The following is a 13025-nucleotide window of genomic DNA, read 5'->3' as shown; positions in this document are numbered from 1 at the left end:
CCCTTTCCCCCTTCTTCCCCCCCCCTCCAACAAGGTTTTTAATTCTCTGACCCCCATACTATAGTAGATAGGTATAGCTAGGCTAGGTCATGATTCCTACATAAGGTTAGGTTAGGATTTCCATTTTGAAGGAGATTCCACGAGCGGTACGTTCGCTTGGGTCGGGGCGTTTTGGAATTTTGGTGCCATCGGGGCATCTTCTCAAATTCGGGGTAGTTCTAGTCAATAACTCCGCAGGGGATGTTCTCATGAAAACGACGGCCACCAGAGGTTAGGGCGTCAACAAGCAACCCAAATACTGTAGGAAACTCTAATTTCCAAAGAACTACCCGATGCGGAGTTATTACCTACATCTACCAAATTCGGCATTGCGTAAGTGAAGCTTTACGTCAGAAATGCAAAAATTTTGCCAATTGAAAAATTGACACGTGCTAGGAGCGCCTCAGTGGCATGGTCGGTATGGTGTTGGCGTTCCACCTCGGTGGCCATGAGTTCGATTCTTGGGCATTTCATTGAGGTGTTAGAGATGTGTATTTCTGGTGATAGAAGTTCACTCTCGGTGTGGTTCTGTCTCTCTACTCTGCATATTCAAATATTTCTGCAAAAGTTTTTGTTAGGCAGTGAACTTACAGATATATATCCACAAACCCTTATGTGGCTTTCTCGCGAGAACTGTCACCGCTGGACTGTAACAGGTTTAGCCTAACTGCCTAACCTTAAGTTAGTTTACTAAATGCAAAATCTTGGCCATTAAACATACATCAAAGAATGGTACAGTCGTTAGCCTTGCCCACTACATCAATTTTTCATTTAGCGAAAGGTTTGCATTTTTGTGAAGTCCAATTTTTTAGAGAGTTACAGGAAAATTCCATACAGTTGTGAAAGTGACAAGCACCTGCAGTTTTGATTGCAAAAAGGTGGTCTACACTGCTTGCGGTAGCATCATAGAGGCCCTTTGAGTGTGATAGACTGTTTGGTGATATATTTTTTTCCAGCCCAATCAAGTCATAGACTGAGAATTTTATTTTGTCAATTTTATATTGTTTGTCACCTGATCATGATCTAATGGCATATTTAAGATTTTTTTTAACATATATGTATACAGTATATAGTGAATAAGACAGTGCAGTCCAGTTGAATCAGCAGTCAATTGTCATGGGATGAACTTTGATCGTAGTTCTATGAGAAACCATCTCAGTTGGGGAAACCATAGATGTAGGACCAGGTTAGGTTTGGGGGGCCAGAACAGGTGCTCCCCCTAGTTAGGTTATTGTACTTTTGTAAGCGTCACATCTTTTCATTTAGAAACTGTGGTCATAGTTTCAGTCAGAAGAAACTCCAGTTGACTTTTCTTGTGGGACAATCATTGAAACATATTTTTTTCTTGGAACAAAACATGACACACATTCTTTTGTGTTTATAAAAGTGGCTTTTCATTATCCTTTTATAAGTTTTCCCTCCCCAAAAATTAGGATATATGATTTTAGCTACTTTTTTTACATTAGCTTACAGTATATTTAAATATAACTGAGGACTATTTTTGCTTAGTGAAAACTTCTGAATACTAATACAGCATTGAGGAATTCAGTTTTCACTTTTGAACACTAATGCAGTATTGAGGAATTCAGTTGTTTGGGGGCTGCTGATTTGTGATTAAAAAAAATTCTCCACAAAAAAAAAATGTATATTTGCTGAAGTGCTTATTCTACTTTGCTTCATGTAGCAGCATTTAGGTCTTACTGCATATCAGGAATTTACTTCTGTATGAGTTCTTGGATGCATTCATTTATTTTTTATCTCCTCTAGTAATTATGGTCGTATAGAGTTTTGGCTTTAATTTCTTTATCTCTTTTTCATTAGTGTAATATATGTCACACAAGAGTGTTTTCATGATGATGATGACTTGACGCAGGCTTCACTTTGAGTTATTTGGCCGGTTAACTAATGGTATATTATTTCCCAACAATCCATCTGTTTCTTGCTAATTTATGTACTATGACACACTCAAACAGGCCCCAGAAATCCCATCAGAATGCAGTATATACTATCAAGATGACTTTCCACAGTTATTTTACCATCTCCATGCCCCATTTCCCCATACAACATAGTCCTTCTCCCCTGCATAAGTATTAGCTACGATTTAAGGTGCCAACAATCCATTACTCCATGTGTTGCTATCCTGAGCAGCTACTACTGGAACACAACCTGTTGTATTTGCTGTATAGTAAAGTAAGACAGTCATTTCTATGCCTGTCTTGAAGCAGCTACAGAGCCACTTTCCAAACATGGTCTTCTCCATACTTCCTTTCTTGGTACCCTAAGTATGATGTTGCCCACATTAATACAGTCAGCTTTCCATCCAATGCAGTAGCATTGTTTGTATTGCATATTTGCAAGGCCTCTTGCTTTAATATTCCTTGTGTCGATGCTAGGTCATGTTCTGCAGATATTAACAATGGGCCGAGATGTTTTTTTCTACTTCATTATAGCTTCCTCATAACTGTACCACTATCAGCAAAATATTTATGGCTAATCTCGGGTGAATGTCAGCAGTTTACTAAAATTCTTTGATATATATATATATATATATATATATATATATATATATATATATATATATATATATATATATATATATATATACACATAATAAGGACTTTAACCAAGAAATATGCATGACTGATGATGACGAATACCATACTAGCGGATAATGTATTTCTCAATGCATGACCATGCCAGGCATTTCTGAAGCCTTGAAGTAAACTTTGTTTTTAATAAAGGAGGGATTAGACAAACACTGAACAATAGCAGTTAGTTGGAATGCTAAGGGTTAGTTACCTAACAATAAATTTTGCTAGCATGCTCTATTTATGCTCGTTAATTATGTAGATACTAAGGTAGATTAGGCTATAATTGTAAGTTGCTATGTCTAAGTAATGTCGCACCATCTGTAAAAACATGAGATTTAAGTTGCATTGAATTTGATTTTTTCTGTTTTGTTATGCTCGAAATATTGAATATGTAGGTTATAAGGTACGAACCAATTCATTTAGATAGAAATTTATAGGTGATTAGTGATGAAAGCAGCAGGTGCGCGTTTACCCCATGAAAAGTTGCGCAACCACCCCGCCCTTCATTCATGACTCACTAATTAATACTTAGACCTAGTAACTTATAATTATACCATAATCTACCTTAGTATATACATAATTAACGAGCATAAATAGAGCATGCTAGCAAAATTTATTGTTAGGTAACTAACGCTTAGCATTCCAACTTATCGTTTCGTCCAAAATTTCTTTCAGTGCTCCGTTCTCCCTGTACTAAGCCGTGGCGGTCAATTAATTGAGATAGTTGGGAAACACTTGCTAGTTGAATCAGGAACTCTGTCTCATATTCAAACTGTGATAAAAGAAAAAAAAATGTAAACCTGTTTTTGACGATTAAAAAATATAACTTACTTCAGTGTGCACTTACCCCACTCTGTGGTATATATATATATATATATATATATATATATATATATATATATATATATATATATATATATATGTTTAACTGATTCATGAAAGTTTGGAACATGATGATTTTCATAGTACTACTCAGATTCCCAATTCATCTTTACTACCCCTTGAGAACAATTCAGCAATTGTGCAGTTCAGCTTTTCCTGATTGTATCACAAATTGTATTGTTTTATTGAGTGCCCTTTGCACTTTCATTTTGCACTGGTAATCTTTCATTGAACTTTAATGCTGCTGGGGCAGATTTTGATCAAGAGAAATGCAAGTTGTGATGTTCAAATGATGTTCTAGTCCTCAGCACAAGTGTTGCATTGTTATGCCTGGGTTAGTCAGACTTATTTAGGAGAAGAAAATGTTGTTTGTAGAACAAGTCATCATTGTCAATTGTATTGAGAAGGCTATAGAGCCCTTACAAAATTAGCTTTTATCCTTTTTTTTATTTTTTTTTAAATTATTGTTTACACTCATATTTTTATGGTTGTATTGCCTGGTACTATATGTTAAAAATGTATGTATGGTTATGATTCATAAACAAAATTACTATATATTTTTAAAGCTCATTGCAACGCCAGTTTGCATAAACTAATCAAACGAAAAAAATGAAACCGTTCTATACGCTGTAGCAAGTAAATTTACAAGTATGGCTGGTAAATATGTATATGTAATGGGGTTAGAATCATTAGGAACTCGAATACCTTCATACCAGTAATTACACACTTTGAAGTGCTGGTGTTGATTAAATGGCATTTCATTTAATGACACGAGCAATTCTAAATCATTTTAATGTACGATTATAGTGTTAAAATAACTCGTGGAATGAGTTTTTCAAAATTATAGTAAGTTTCTCGCTCGGTGATGGCTGTCTCTGTCGGTCTAAGAGTTGCATTGCTCGTCGACAGAAGAAGATAATTTTATTTCTTTATAATATAGAATGATATTAGGTGCGTAATTTGACCCCCTGAATATGGCGTGACGTTAATCACAGTCGTAGGAAGGGATATGTGTTCGGGAATGCCATTTTCAGTTTGAATATTATTTGAATGAGAATCAATTCAAAACTCTTGTTCTTGACTCCACTCGGTCTAGTCTGGATGCGCAGCCATGGGCACGCTACGGAACGTGGGAGGAACATAATGGAAATTAAAGTTTCGTGAATAACGGCTGGGTTAATGGCTGGGGGTAACGAGTTGACATAATTGCCGACTTCTCACTCGGACAAACAAAAAGGACTGAGAGACATTCCCCTGCAATGTCTCCTTGTTTGCACTTGCAACGTGAATGTAGGTCTAATTGCGGCACTGTTGAATGGCGTTGCAATCACCTTTTTAATTTTATATATATAAAGCCTTTATGTGAAAGTATTCACGTGTGTGCTTATACATATATATACATGTGTGAATATATACAGTATTTGGTGTATATACGTACGTATATACATATGCTACGTATATTTTTTTGGCTCAAGATAATCCATTAATGGAGTTATACATAAAAATACGCATTCAATCTCGAGAATTTACAGATCTATATATTTGTCATTTCGAGCGATATTTTATTAATTCATCGTCCCTATATCGAGATATATATATAGGTGTTTATTTAATTCTCGTGCATAGCTACGAAGATATAATTCTCCAGTTAATCCTATTAATTGCTTCGGAAACTATTAATAATTATTAATTATAATTGAAGATGGCTTTCTAGTACTAGGCCTACCTCAATGCTGATTGGTTCATTAATTCTTAATAAAAAAATTCGCAGTTATTCGTTAACTTGAAAGTGCTCTCTCTCTCTCTCTCTCTCTCTCTCTCTCTCTCTCTCTCTCTCTCTCTCTCTCTCTCTCTCTCTCTCTCTCAAGGCCATGAAAGGACAGTAGATAAACGCGAGGAACTGAATGCACTCAGAGAAGTTCTTTAAAACAATCGCAGTTATTCGTCAAAAATTGAGAGCTCTCTCTCTCTCTCTCTCTCTCTCTCTCTCTCTCTCTCTCTCTCTCTCTCTCTCTCTCTCTCTCTCTGAATTGAATACGCCCAGAGAAGTTAGTATTAAACTTTATTTATACAAAAATGAAGAAGACAGATGCACTTTGTCTTCTAGAATGCTTCTTCTTCTTCTTTTTAAGTTGGCCCAGTTACGTAAGCTACCGGTTTTCTCTTCACCCGGATTCCAATAAAGTGGTTCCATACCCCCCCTACCCCCCCCCCACCCCCCCTACCCCCCCCCCCCCCACCCCCCAACCTAATAATATGGCGTAGTAGTTCAGATTCGCACGAGACTTGACCCAGAAGCTTTGCGTGGGGGGGTTTGGGGGGGGGGGGGGAGCTGTAAAGGAGGATGCAAAGTACATGTAGCTCTCTCTCTCTCTCTCCTTGAGTAGTTACGGCGTATAGTTCTAACAGCCAAGTGTCACAGTCATATAAAGGATATCAGTACTAACTGCGTGATTTATAAGTTTGTAAGTGTAATTCTAGAACTTTTATTTAGTATTTAAGTGTCGTTACTTCATATTGCAGACCAGATATGGCAATATATTTATTATTTAAATGTTATTTGATATTGCAGAGTAAATATGGCAATATATTAAGTATTTAAATGTCGTTACTTCATATTGCAGAGTAGATGATATTATGGCGTCTGTATTTAGACATATATACGCATTCATACGTATACGCAGTCAATACATTATTAAAATGTATATTGTTAGTCATTATATTATATTAAAATAACACACGATAATCTTCGTGTTGTGTGAGATTAATATACATTAATATACATTTATTATCCATCGTTTTGTATGAGACAATATACATTTATTCTCCTTCGTTTTGTGGGAGACAATATACATTTATTCTCCTTCGTTTTGTGAGAGATACATCACATAATATACATTATTATACATTTATTATCCACATGAATGAATGAGAGACGCGGCCACAGAATTAAACCTCAGAAACTACACACATAGACGCATAGAGAGAGAAATGCGCTCCCGTGCGCGAGCATTAGTGAAACGGGTTTTTGTGTGTGTGTAGTGTAGCTGTTTCTTTGTGTGCACCTTAGGCAGTGTATACACGAGGGTGTGTGTGTGTGTGTACGTGGCGAGGGAGAAAGTTATGACGTGACTTGCACATCTATTGCAGTGAAAGTGCAGCTTTTTCATACTCAATTTCCATCTCGAAATGTAGAAATGTTGGTAATGTAAAGTAATGAATGTGAGGGGGGTTGTGTTATGTAAGAGGTTCATATAAACATCGCCTCGAACTGCATTCGTATATATATACTTTCCAGTTTCCAGTCAGTGTGACTGGACGCAGTTACTCCTTATAGCTCAGGATTTCATTTATTTATTTTTCCATAATTACTTTCTCCATTGGCAACTGATATTCAAATATGGGTCTTATATATTCTTTTATATATTTTATACAACCAAATATCAAGAAAATACTTCGTAATTATGCAAATAAAAGCCAAAATCGAAGATAGTCCGCCAAAATATGGCGGCAAAGTAGCTATCTGGCAACGTGGGACTCTGGGGAGAGAGAGAGAGAGAATCTTACCTTGAGGGTTTATACATTTTTTAAAATATTTTTGCTACGGTTTGGTGTTGGTTGGTGGCCCTTTTGTGGCCCTGGGTGGCCGTGGAAAAGACGTTGCAATGGCCCGTGGTTGCAGTCAGGTTTATGGTTGTGCATTTTGGGCTGCTTGTTCGTCTTCCAGACTTCCTGGAACAGCTGGAATAGGGAATGTGATTGAAACTTCTCTCCTCTGTCGCGTGCATTTTGTTGTGAAATTCTGCACATTTTTTTTAATGGAAACCTTCGCACAGAAGTTACTTTGTGATTTAGTGAAGCTATGCGTGTGACAGATACTCCTTAAGAGGACAGTGAATTTAATAAAGAATGAAAGTGAGGAAAGCAGTTGAAAAGCTGAGGAAGACGAGGTTGTGGTTGTGGATAATCTCGTTTCTGGTAAGTCGTTTATTACTAAGCTTTCATGGCACTACTGTATCTCAAGTAATTGCCTCTCTCTCTTCTCTCTCTCTCTCTCTCTCTCTCTCTCTCTCTCTCTCTCTCTCTCTCTCTCTGATTTCGACATCCCTCAGCGCTGACTAGTTGGTGGAAACTCCACCTTTCGGTTGGAAAGGCCAGAATCATTTCCTAATATATATATATATATATATTATATATATATTATATATATATATGATATATATATATATTGATATATATACATATAGATGTATATATTTATATATGTATGTATAATCCTATATATATATATATATTATATATATATATATATATGATATATGTATGTATATATCTATATATATATATATATATATATAATAAATATTATATATATTACTATATATATATCTATATATATTATATATATATATATATATATATATATATATATAGATATATATATATAGATATAATTATATAGATAGGATATATATATATATATATATATATATATATATATATATATATATATATATATATATATATATATATATATATACACACATATACATATACATGCTGCCATGCATCTATGATATTTATAGGCTCTTCATTTTCAAAAGTTCTTTTATTTAAATTTGTCCAGCACTTTCTGGGTCGTATAATCCATTAGTTTCAGCAGAATAATGGATGGGACGACCCAGAGAGTGCTGGACAAATGAAAAGAAAAGAACTTTTGCAAATGTGATTCATCCTTTGACCTGTGCTAACTTTTCGCCATTTCTGATTCCTCCAGATTTCTCACCTATTCAACTTTTTCATTCTTTTTCACAAGTTACAGCGCTAACTATTTCGTCTCGATCGTTTCAACCGTAGTCATCGACACCCGCTGCCTGGAAAACCATTGGGCCTCTTTTGGAATTTTGGATGAATTATGTACCTGATAGTCAGTCAGCTGTGGTAGATTACAGCCAGGTTGGGGGGGGAGGAGAGTGTGGGGGGCCACCATTGTAATCCAATGAATAAGTCTTCTTTAGAATCAGTAAAATTTATTATATGTTCTTCTATTTTGCTCAACAAGAAAAATCCCCCGCCATGGAAGTTTACAAATAAGTTCTTGCTTTTGCTCGAGTGATTTGGTAGGAGTAGAGACAAACGCAGTAAGGGAAACACGCATAGTTGAGCACTGTACTCACAGCAGCTCAGGCACTGCTAATTGTGTGTGACGTTACCAGGGAAGAATTGTATATCTTTTTGTTTTCTTTTTTTTCCAGGCTTATGGGCAACTTGACTTCTTGAAGATGCCGGCAAACCACTCGGACAGCGGTGGGGGTGGGGGTGGAGGTGGTATGGAGCCGGCGGCAGCTGCTGTCAACGGCTCGTTCCTGGCTGGCGACAACTCGGATCCTGGCGACATAGCCTTCTCTAATCTCTACCCAGCTGTGATCGAGTGCTTTGTCATCATATTCTGTGGGTGAGTGGAGGTTCGCAGTGATGTGTCGTCTTCCTGTTATTTGAGAATAGTTGAGCCTTGTGTTACCAGCCTTTAAAACATTTCTGAATCAAAATGTTAACTCATCTTGCAAAAATTTTAGATTGATTTTAGAATACATAAACCTCAAGGCACTCTGATCTGCATGACGCATGAGCAGAATATCTTACGTACTGTGTACGTACAGAGAAAGAAACAAAGATAGTTACCCTCTTTTATTTAATATCACATGAAGATATGTGGGCTGTCTTGTTATGTAAATATACTTTCATTGGCAGCTGTTGAATTCATCACATTTGCAACCAAACGTTACAAATTTTATTGTATATACATAATTATTTTGTTTAGTAATGATGCAATATGAAAAAGTGTTTGTTGTACTCCCATCTGTAACCTGTCTCTGTTTTGCAGGTATCTTGCAGGACGATGCAACCTTATATCTCAGACAGAGTCCAAGGGTTTGAGTACCTTTGTTGGGACATTTTCTCTGCCATCTTTAATTTTCTTGTCAATGGCAAAACTAGATTTCAGGTAGGTCGAATGTGGCATTTTGTAAGTTTTATTTTTTTATGATTCAGTGAAAACGGAGTAAATGCAAATGAGAAAATGTATGTTATCCCTCATTATTCTTCATTTTCTTCAATATGTTGTCATGTAAGTGAGGTATGGTTAAATATGCCTCTCTCTCTCTCTCTCTCTCTCTCTCTCTCTCTCTCTCTCTCTCTCTCTCTCTCTCTCTCTCTCTCTCTCTCTCTCTCTCTGTATTCCATGGTTGCATTTTCTAAATGAATCTCCCTTAGGTCTTCATCCTTGCCCTCCCAGTAGGAGGGTAGTGCCATCAGTGCACTTCATGTGGAGCACTGTAGGCATTACTTAAGGCTCTTTGCAGCGTGCCTTTGGCCCCTAGCTGCAACTCCTTTCGTTCCTTCTATACCGTATCGCCTTTCATATTCTCTTTCTTCCATCTTACTGTCCACCCTCTCCTAACAATTGATTCGTAGTGCAACTGCTTTGAGGTTTTCTTCCTATTACACCTTTCACACATTTTACTGTCAATTTCCATTTTAACTCTGAATGACCGCATGGGTCCCAAGCATGAATTTCCAAGCTTTCCTAATAATTTTCATCTGGGTCGTATATCTACTACTCTGACAGACTGCTGTCACCTCCACATTACTGTCAACACTATCTCAGTCACTGAAATAACGTGATTATCTCTGCCTTTGAGATCTCGGCCTCTTTTGAACAACTAAGATTTAATCTTAATTGGTTGCTAATGCATGGTCTTCAACATAGTGCACCTCACAGAGACTGTCTTATTTTTTTTTTCTTTCAGCATTCCTCTATATAGCTGCCTCCTTTAGATTCACAACAGTGAAGTTTGTGCTGACTCTTGATGAGTGCAGTCTTGTATTTCAGGTTCTTTTGATATATTTTATCAGTCTTGTGTCAATATTGACTTGTCCTCGCAATGGTGAGAAGATTTTGGCTTGCAAGATTTGTATGTAATGAAACTTTTCACTCTATCATTGTTTTTGTACTTACCACACCTGTTTTTCTCTTTCAGCTCAGTAAACTGGCTCTTCCTTCTGTCAATATGCATATCCAAGTCAATAGTCTTCGTTTTGGTTGTGCTGGTCACACTACTTGTCTACAGACCAGTTGACTTTGGAAAGGCTGGCCTCTTTGCCATATTCTGCACTCAGAGCAATGATTTTGCCCTTGGATATCCCATAAGTAAGTGTACTCTATATTTCAAGTTTTGATTTTGATAGTTTTCTTGATGAAAACTGTTATCTACTGCCCGGTATATATTGTTGATAGCAGTGCATTTTTAAAAGCGCAGATTTTACCGGATTTCCAGCTGGCGCTGGGAGCTTATCCTAATGTGAAGACCGAAGTTTTGTTAGTTATGAAAAATACAAATTGATTAAAATATTGGTGATTCAAACTTTTTTTTTAACAGATCTACTTTTCAGTCAAGTTTAGTTTCAAGTTTTTGTAGTTTGTATGTGTGCTACAATTTAGAATATCTTCTGGGTCATCCCAGGTGCATGTTATTTATTTTTTTAGTAAATACTATATCAAAAGATATTTATCTTTTAGTAAATATATCGAAAGAATCTGAAATACAAGTCTGCATTCATGTGGGGACATTGACTAAATATTGCGTTCTGACATCTGTGATAAATCAAGTGAAAGAAACATATGTACTAGTTTTTACCACTGTTTATGATACCATTCTAGTCAAGGATATTGGTGACATATATTATTATTATAAATAATTGCGAGATAAAAAACTGACTATTTAATGAGAATGTTTTACTCCTAACAGTTGCTGCGTTGTATGGTAAAACCCACCCAGAATTTGCCTCATACCTCTACCTAGTGGCACCCATATCTCTCGTCTTCCTCAACCCTATAGGATTTATATTTATGGAGGTAACCAGTTGGTTCACAAAGTTCTCGCTTTCTTCTGAAAGTATCTGTGTGATAGTCAATTGAATGAGTGTGATTTCGAGATAATGTAAGGGTCTTTGGTTAAAAGTGGACATGGTGTTAGAATTACTCATCTGTGACTTGAACATTTTCCAATTTTTACCCACTTCTAAAAGTAGAGTATTATATGTGCATGTGGGTAGCCCTACCATTGTGTGGTTTTGGCTCAACATACTTTGTTAAAACTGTCTTCTATATATTTGATTAAGAATGTTTTTCTTTCAGAATTATACTGAGCTCTTAATTACAGTATGCCATTTTTCATTTCCTCTATCTAGATTGGAAAGCGTCACAAAAGTGGAGACGATGCCAGCGAGGGCTTTAGCCAATCAGCTGGGGGCAAAGAATTGGGGTGCCGAATGGTCCTCTACATCCTGAGAGATGTGCTGTTAAATCCCATTGTTCTTATGACAGCTCTGGGAATCATAGGAAACTTCATCTTTGAACATAATCTTCCAAACATCCTGGGTGGCATTTTGAAAGTAAGTTTTGAAATGAAGTATGTTTTCTTATGAGAAGTTAACTGTTCTTTTGTGAATGTTAACATCTTTAGTTGCTTAATATGTAACTGTCACTAACAAGTTGCAAGTTTGCATCTAGTGCTTAACATCAAGAAAAATTGTGCGTTACTGTAGATGTTTCCTGTTTGAAAGGAAAACTATGTGATCTGGTATGACTGGAAAGATTTAGCTTTTTAGGTTGTTGTTATGACTTTCTGAGATTATGTAGGTAATTAACTTTTGTTTTTCCACTATCGATAGGTTTAATATATTCATATGTGTTACATGGGATCTAGTAGCATGAATGTAAATTAGAATAGTGGAAAAAATCATTATACATACTTGTTTAATTTAGCATTCCAGTAAATGGGCAATTTTTTAAAATTAAAAGCTCCAATTCATATTTACAATCGGGAAATAATCTAACATAAATTGTTTAGATCTGGTAAATCAGCTTTGACTTGCAGAACTTTGTAACAGATATTGTTTCACATTGCCCCATTTGTTGTCAAAGTTCGTGTGATTGAGGGTTACTGATGAAACTATGGAACAATAAAAAAGCAAAACAACTTATGACAAATTAAATTATTATGTGAAATAAGTCTTTATGTGAAAATAATTGAAAAATTTTGAGCAATTTCATGATGACGACAGTGATCAGTACTGAAAGATATCCTCTATATACTCTAGTAATATTAATCATGTATCTCAGAGGGAGGAATTTGCTGTTAAATAACTATTAATTAAGTTAACTATTTACAACCTTTCTAATGGTGTTCCCACGCTTTCTTTTAGGTTATGGGGCAAGCCTTTTCTGCGTCAGCCCTGTTTCTACTTGGCTTGAGGATGGTCGGGAAGGTGCAGACTCTGAAAGGTGCTGGATTGGTTGTGCCAGGAATTCTGATCGCAACGAAGACGTAAGTATTGGTTTATTGTGTGTATTATTTGTAAGAAAATTTATTGCAAAAAATTAGGCACATTTGTTGATCTTCTGAAGTGATTTTAGGGCATTGCTTGCATGCATAGAAGCGGTGATTTGAA

The 13025-nt window shown here is 36.1% G+C and overlaps 1 protein-coding gene across 5 annotated transcripts in view; it reads left to right on the top strand.

Moving 5' to 3' along the window:
• Positions 1–13025, top strand: part of LOC135199352 (lysosomal cholesterol signaling protein-like) — a 60719-nt gene that overhangs the window by 35709 nt on the left and 11985 nt on the right. For 4 of the 5 annotated variants that reach the window (XM_064227310.1, XM_064227311.1, XM_064227312.1 and 1 more), the window contains 6 exons: positions 8768–8967; positions 9397–9516; positions 10553–10722; positions 11321–11427; positions 11763–11966; positions 12780–12901. In XM_064227310.1, the coding sequence (XP_064083380.1) occupies positions 8768–8967; positions 9397–9516; positions 10553–10722; positions 11321–11427; positions 11763–11966; positions 12780–12901 (923 nt within the window). Of the gene's footprint in view, positions 1–7149; positions 7491–8767; positions 8968–9396; positions 9517–10552; positions 10723–11320; positions 11428–11762; positions 11967–12779; positions 12902–13025 lie in introns of those variants that run through there. The other variant, XM_064227313.1, reaches the window with a different exon arrangement.

The sequence above is a fragment of the Macrobrachium nipponense genome, chromosome 25 (assembly GCF_015104395.2).
Source record: "Macrobrachium nipponense isolate FS-2020 chromosome 25, ASM1510439v2, whole genome shotgun sequence".
NCBI classification, from domain to species: Eukaryota; Metazoa; Arthropoda; class Malacostraca; order Decapoda; family Palaemonidae; genus Macrobrachium; species Macrobrachium nipponense.
This window is presented reverse-complemented; position numbering and strand designations above follow the sequence as displayed.